Here is a 7,149-nt window from a genome sequence, read left to right on the forward strand (position 1 = left end):
ACAAGGAATGACCCGTGAGAAAGGAAGACATTTCCTTTGTAAATAGATGCTTGTGGATAACCGTTGAATAATACAAATTAAGGGACTCTCCCTACGATTTCTCTATTTCATTTTATCTTCTCTTTTGGAGACACGATCACATTCTCCCTTTTCTGAATCACCATCTCATGGCAATAATATGAGATCTCGAATCCACATAATTTGTACTCGTTAAACCAACTAATATCTTCAAATTATGAATAGTGAAAGCGCTATAAAGACCACAAACGATACACAGGAAATGTCTTCACGGACAACAGGGAAATGATAAAGGGCAATAGTCAGCCAAGTATCTGATTGTAAAGACAAAAAATGCAATTTCTTTTCGATGTATAAAGAAAACATGCAGCACAAGCATGATAAAATATCACAGGAGATCCACATAATAGTAATCCAGATTAAAGGGTTATGTTAGCTGTCTAGAAATTAAGGGATGGACACTGTTTCCGAGCATGTTCTGGAACAAGTTTGCATAGCAGCTCCAAAGTCACTCCCTTCAGCTCTAATTGATGTGTCATCATTCAAAAGACATGATATCAGAAAGTTGTTTTATGGCCCTTAAACCAGAAATAAGAGTATATGAAAAGCACACTACCTTGAGGTTTGAAATTAAACAGGGGTGGCATAGGGCGCCCATTAGGGAGACGGGTATTAGGGTCGCGGAGTTCATCAAAAAATGGGTGGACACATGCATCCAACTGCCAAAAATTACAGTAAAAGAAATTATTTAATGATCAACTCAGTTGAATTGTGAAACTGTTAATGTACTACAAATAAGTCAACAAATTTTAAATATTTTCATAATACATATTCTTCCAGGAATAACAAACACTCACAGCGGTACTTCGTAAATTTGGAGAATACTGGAGAAGCCTTGAAACAAGATCTACTGCTTCTGGGGGCATACGCTTGTGGAATATCTATTTTAAAATAATTGCCAAGTCAATACAAACAGTATTACATTACTAATACAATTGGTTAGTCTGCAAGTCATGGAATTCAATTCACCTTATGCCAGGGGTGAGCTTTGATTTGAGGGAACTTGAACTCTGTGTAATTTGGATTCATGCATTTTATTTCCTCACGAGTTGGAGTCCCGAGTACCTAAAACATAAAAAAATAATTCACAATTTTAGAGAAGCTAATGAAACAAATGTCTACATCCTATACAATGGTTAAGGTATCATATTCTAGGTCAGGTCAAAAAAGCCAAAAGCAAACAATTTTACCTTGATAATTTCAACAAGTTGATCAACTCCACTATCTCCTGGAAACAGAGGCTACAAATTACAGATGGCGAACAGTTAAGAGGACTTGTTAGTAACATCATATTGACCCTTTCAAAATTCCAAAAGAAACAAGAAGAAAATTAATGAATGAGTATTGTTTTGCAAACCTGGCCCAGGAGCAGCTCAGCCAGCACACAACCAACAGACCACATATCAATTGCAGTAGTATACTCAGTGGCCCCAAATATGAGTTCGGGAGCTCGATAGTATCGAGAGCAGATATATGATATGTTAGGTTCACCCTTCACCTACTCCAAAATAATTGTGAAGCAAATATATATTACTTAAAAGGCTAACAAAATAAAGCAATTCAATAAATGAATTCCAAACCCATTTAAGTGATGGAAACATATTGAAGAGCTTTCTCTTTACCAACAACATTCATTTTGCATAGAAAACTCAAATGAGGCCCACAACCCTTGCTAGAGTCTTGGTATATAAACTCTCTGAAAGAGTATAAACTAAGCAAAGTGGAATTTGGAGCCTTTTGGAATCCTCAAATTACAACACCTAAATAATTACACACTAAACATTCCCAGCTAATCAGATATGCAAGGACACAAAAAACTGGTCCAGAAAAGCTATACCCTGCCATTTTATCCAAGTGACCGAAATGTGCTAAATATCAGTCAATTGATTACTTTGTGAATAAATGCCAAATAAAATAAAAGACAATTTACGGATGCAAGAACATAGATCATGAAACATAAAATAATAAATCATGATAGATGTCACTTGACATTAGACAGAAGTGGAACATACCAGAACTTTTGCACTCCCAAAATCACAAAGTTTGACCTGATGTGTATGAGGATTTACCTGCACAAAAGATTGTACTGATAACAAATCACCAAACTAAGAATATGAAAATTTTCTGAAGTGATACCAACCAGTAGATTCTGTGGCTTAATGTCCCTGTGGCACACTCCAACACATCCATGAATATAAGCCAAGGCTCTACAAATCTATCAAAGAAGAAAGGAACACATCCCAAGTAAAAAACAATAATGACCATACATGGATTTTAAGACACATTATAAAAGAAAACAATCTGCCACTTAGCACAGATGAATCTCAACATAGTTACACTACAGCAGTTTTCTGGTATTCAGTGAGCTGCCTTCCAATTTCAGAAAGTATAATCAGTCTTAAGGTTTGATGCCTAAGGAACCCATAGCTAGAACTAAAACCCAGAGAAATTCTACTTTAAATTTTCCAGTTCTTTTCATTCAATTTTCTAAGGTACCATCAACCCTAAATTAAAAATTAGCTAATTGTATAACAACCATATGGTTCCACAGGTTAACCACTATAAAGTTCACCCTTGAACAAAAAAGGCCATAATGTATTACTTTTATTATGTAAAAAATAAGCAACTATCGACAATATATAGTCCTAAATCCTATTAAAACAGGAAGCAACATATCCAAAGGAAATAACGTTGTTATGTTCAAAAAACAGCAATAAATAAAAATAACAATAATAATAATTCATAAAATTAAAGGATCTTAAGAACAAGTGTTCACACATGCACATATATATTGTTATGAACTTACTAACCTAGTAATCTTCCATATGTCTATTTCAGTCATTCAAAAATGTCAAATTTAAAATATATCAACAATAAATCATGTACTAATAGTCTTTTCCATTCAAAGTTCAAAAGGAAGACAAGTTTGTTATGGCAGTAAAACTAAGTTTTGGTTATACAGGTAAAACAATTACTATCAGAATCAAGATTGCCTACCAAACTATGCCTTACGTTTTTAACCCTGTTGTTGCATCACTATTGTGGACTAATGGCCACAATTTCCACCACAATAACGCTGGGCCACTCCACAATGCACAATCACTATAGCATTATTTTTAGCACACTATTCAGTACTCTGATTGGAACATACATCTATAGTTCAAGTATTCAAGTGAATAAGAGAAGAAAGAACAGCACAGAATATGGAAGAAAATAAGGGTCAATTTCCTGATATGCAAATTAACAAAGGACCAAATTTAGGTTACAATCTTGAGAAGTTTTCTTAAATAAAATTATTAGTAATTGATGATAGCCTTAGAAATTTAGTGCTCATATTATCATACACACTTCTTAAATGATCAGCACAGGGATTTAACTAACAGAAGTATGTTATCATAAAAGTAATAGGTTAAGAACCTGATATGTGTAAAGTTTAACATATATTAGGGGCATCCGCTGATTTGCCTTGCTATAGTGCTTCACCACACGATACACAGTCTCAGGTACATATTCAAGTACCAAATTGAGATAGAGTTCATCTTTGTCTGTGGTGGAAAAGAAGCAATGTTTGAGTGATACAACATTAGGATGATCAAGAAGGCGCATTGTTTGCAATTCACGATTCTTGTATCTTTTATCCTGCAAAACTTTCTTGATTGCTACAGTTTCTCCAGTTTCAAGACATTTAGCCTGCAAAACAAATATTCTGAAATCAACTTTATATTAGCTATCTTAGAGCAATTAATCAAAACTGCAACTTATCAATTAAATGCCACCTGAAACACAATACCAAATGAGCCTTGTCCAACAATACGTTCTGCCATGTAACTTATAGTCTGTGGCACACGAATAACAAGAGAAACATTATGATAGAAAGGAGATTGAAATAAGGAATAAAATTAACTCATAAACTGAATGATATTAGGTGAGTCAAAAGCTAGATAAAATCTTTCAAGGAAATTGTTCAGAAACTCTTCTAAGAGAAAGTTGTTGCTCTGACTTGGTCCTAAACAAACATTCTCCAATAGGACCCAAGACATTGAGTTTCAATGAGTCTTGCTTGTAGAGTAGTAGGACTTTCCTGGTGATCAAGAGGCTAACATATTTAAGATGGGGAGTTTGACCACTCACAGACTTTCCCCAATATTCCCTTACCTAACCAAAACACAATTGCATGGTTTTTCCTACTATCTTCAATTCATTATTTACTAGTGTGCTACATATGATAAAACTTGTCAGTCTTTTGTCTGGAAGCCTAAACTTTAGGGACATCTGCATTCTCAAATAAAAATAGTATCAAAATATTGTATTCTCCCCCTTAATAGCTTGCTCTTTGACGGTAGGCTCTCCAAGTGCTCTGGTGCTTATCAATTGGTATCGAAGCTGGCTGTTGGTACCCCAAGTGCTCTGGTGCTTATAAATTGGTATCGAAGCTGGCTGTTGGTATCTCAGCACGGAACGGAACAGCTACTATGAAAGGTTTCAACGAGGGAGCTGAGTGATGTGTCACAACAGCTACTATGGAAGGTTCTGACAAACGATGGAGTTGGGGAGTTGAGGAGTTCAGTGAAGTGTCACAAAGTGACGTAACGTGAGGTATTTTGAGGAGAAGAAGTCTCACATCAAATAGTATGGAATGCTTGGTGGAGGTACTTAAGTGTTTGGCTTCCCCTTGGGGGGAAATCTCCTGTTCACACATAATGAGAATAAAAGGTATGGAACACAAAACAAGACCAGAAATGAAAACTAGCAAAAAACATGATGTCACATAGTTTGGTACCCGTTACCTACATCCATGGAACAGTTGTGGATTCTCCAAGAGTCAAGAAACATGGACCTCTATAACAAAATTAAGCTTTTTCTTTCTTATTCTAAGGGATACATGAGTTGTGCAGTCCAGTTTAATTAACTTCAAAGCCAATATGATAATATAATTCAACTATATTTTAAAAATAATCTACCTGTTTGGGTTGACCTAGTCGACCACCAATAGTGGTCACAATAATACGGCCAGTTTCAGTTCCATTTCCATCCACCATTGCAGTATCCATTTCCTACCAAAAACATAGAATTTGGGATCAGGGGCTGAAGCGTAGGTGAGGATCAAAGCTTGATGTATACAAAGCCACACGCAGTACAGAAAAGATAAAATCCAATACCTTTTCATCCTTGATCTTCATTTCATTAATCTCCTCCGGGAGCTTTTCAACAATCATGGAATCATCATCTGGTATACCAATAGTAGAGGCCATACTTGCTGAACCAGGATAGAGAATCAGACCTTTCTTCAGTTTATTAAAATCTTCAAATCAACACTGTAGACCAGCAACAACACAACCTGAAATATTTGAGAACGAAAATGTCAAACATAATCTGTAAGACAGTAAACAATAATCTAATGTAAGGAAGAGTCAACAGGCACTGAGCAAAAAGAAAGCACCATAAACTCACAGTACGCTTAAGTTAGTACCCCCAACCACGTTCCATTTGAATGTAAATCATATGAGTCTATATCAGCAATACATAACAATTCTTTAATGTAGGCACCAGTCCAAACAGAAGAAGAAAAAGGCTAACATTTATTTTGTAATCATTAGCAATTATACAAGTACCAGTCTCAATGTTAAATGAGTTGAAAATTGCACGACTCGTATTATTCACTGGAGAAGGCCCACACGGGCTTGCACATACATTGTGAACATTATTATCGATTACCAAACCAGATAACAACTTCCAATGTTTGGCTTCTAAGAAGACGCAAAAAAATAAGCTACAAAATCTCCTTACCACCAAACATCCCAAAAAACTCAATGACAATCAGTCATTGATTCAACTTTACAAGAGTTAAAAACTAACACCACGTCTAGACAAGACTATACACGCAGAAGAAAAATCACCATAACCGAGCTACACTTGTTTGAGAAAACCCAACACTGAAAAGGAGAGAATAAAAAGTTTTTTTTTCTCGGCAAGAAGACCCTTAACCTACCTAATAAGCCGCGAGACCCTCGCATTTTGCCATCCAAAAGAAACCTCCACTTGGAGAGAGTGAAAGAGAGAGAGAGGAAGAAGTTTACTCCAAAAAGAAAATGATTTCTTGCATTAAAAGAAAAGCGCGTGAGAGAGTGAGTGTTAGCTTCAGTTCGAGAGACGTTTCTTGCAGGTTTGACTGAGGTGCGAGCTTTGGTGGAGAATGAGTAGAATAGATTGGAACATGGATGAGCACAGCACGCACGAAGCGGAACTAACTGCTTCTATTAAATTTTGTTAAGAGGCAGTTTCGACGTCCGCACTGATTTGTTGGCCACATGGGAAGAGAGAGAGAAAGTCACTGTTGTCTTTAAAGTCTGTCATGGCGTCAGGTCAGGTAAAAGGACCTATTCTGTATTGGCTACTAGGCTTTAAGATGAGTAAGACACTGTCACATATACGACAAACTCTAAAACACAAAAATTATGAACTAGAGCAGGTTTTTGTGCCTATTCTCTTCTTTCTTGCGCTCCTTGTTCACCGGCCACTGCCCAAATGCAAACCCAATACATAGATATCTTTTATGATGATGATACATAGATATCTGAGATAATGAATAATGTATTCTTAAATCTTAACCAAGGTAATGCAAGACATGGCAAAATTTTGGCTTATCTTTTAATGTAAGTTCGGATCCAGTGAATACTATTGATTTATATAGAAAGGCATTGATTTTAGAAGATAAAAATGTGTTTGTATCAAATAAATTATGAGAAAATGAAAGCACAGAAAAAAGTAAATGTTTTCAAAAATGTTTCTTATATTATATATATATGTTGAGATTTAAGAGGAAAGCTAGATAGGAGTGACATATTTTTTTCTCCAAATAAACTGAGCATAATGACAGCAGTGTCATTTTTTCATTAGATATATTTTGCTTTTGTTATTTATTTATTTACATTTTCTTGTTTTTTTATTTACATATCTTTACAAAATATCAATTTATAATTTAAATTTAAAATTAATTTTAAAATATTTTAAATTCATTTATTATATATATATAAATATTATAATTGATTATATAATATAATACTATAATAT

At 35.0% G+C, this 7,149-nt stretch overlaps 1 protein-coding gene across 4 annotated transcripts; it reads right to left on the reverse strand.

Moving 5' to 3' along the window:
* Positions 1-285: 285 nt before the first annotated feature.
* LOC137817267 (shaggy-related protein kinase epsilon) lies at positions 286-6,603 on the reverse strand. Of its 4 annotated transcripts, none has more exons than XM_068620519.1 (13): positions 6,068-6,603; positions 5,238-5,416; positions 5,040-5,132; positions 3,855-3,914; positions 3,496-3,768; positions 2,219-2,293; positions 2,091-2,147; positions 1,436-1,576; positions 1,269-1,319; positions 1,048-1,143; positions 876-959; positions 635-737; positions 286-541 (listed from the first exon to the last, which is right to left on the reverse strand). In XM_068620519.1, the coding sequence occupies exons 2-13, from the start codon at positions 5,328-5,330 to the stop codon at positions 459-461; spliced, it is 1,209 nt and encodes a 402-aa protein (XP_068476620.1). In that variant the 5' UTR covers positions 5,331-5,416; positions 6,068-6,603; the 3' UTR covers positions 286-458. The 4 variants fall into 4 exon arrangements, with proteins under 4 accessions (XP_068476620.1, XP_068476622.1, XP_068476621.1 ...); XM_068620521.1 differs by having other exon boundaries at positions 5,976-6,077; XM_068620520.1 differs by lacking the exon at positions 6,068-6,603 and adding an exon at positions 5,530-5,961.
* Between the last annotated feature and the right edge of the window lie 546 nt (positions 6,604-7,149).

Source organism: Phaseolus vulgaris, unplaced genomic scaffold (assembly GCF_000499845.2).
Source record: "Phaseolus vulgaris cultivar G19833 unplaced genomic scaffold, P. vulgaris v2.0 scaffold_26, whole genome shotgun sequence".
In the NCBI taxonomy this organism is placed as follows: domain Eukaryota; kingdom Viridiplantae; phylum Streptophyta; class Magnoliopsida; order Fabales; family Fabaceae; genus Phaseolus; species Phaseolus vulgaris.

Excerpts from the sequence above, each read along its gene's own strand:
- LOC137817267 (XM_068620519.1), bottom strand. The coding sequence starts at position 5,330 with ATGGCCTCTACTATTGGTATACCAGATGATGATTCCATGATTGTTGAA. Across the intron at positions 2,294-3,495 it reads TTAAACTTTACACATATCAG|ATTTGTAGAGCCTTGGCTTA; the intron begins GTTCTTAACCTA and ends CTTCTTTGATAG. Across the intron at positions 1,144-1,268 it reads AACTTGTTGAAATTATCAAG|GTACTCGGGACTCCAACTCG; the intron begins GTAAAATTGTTT and ends TTTATGTTTTAG.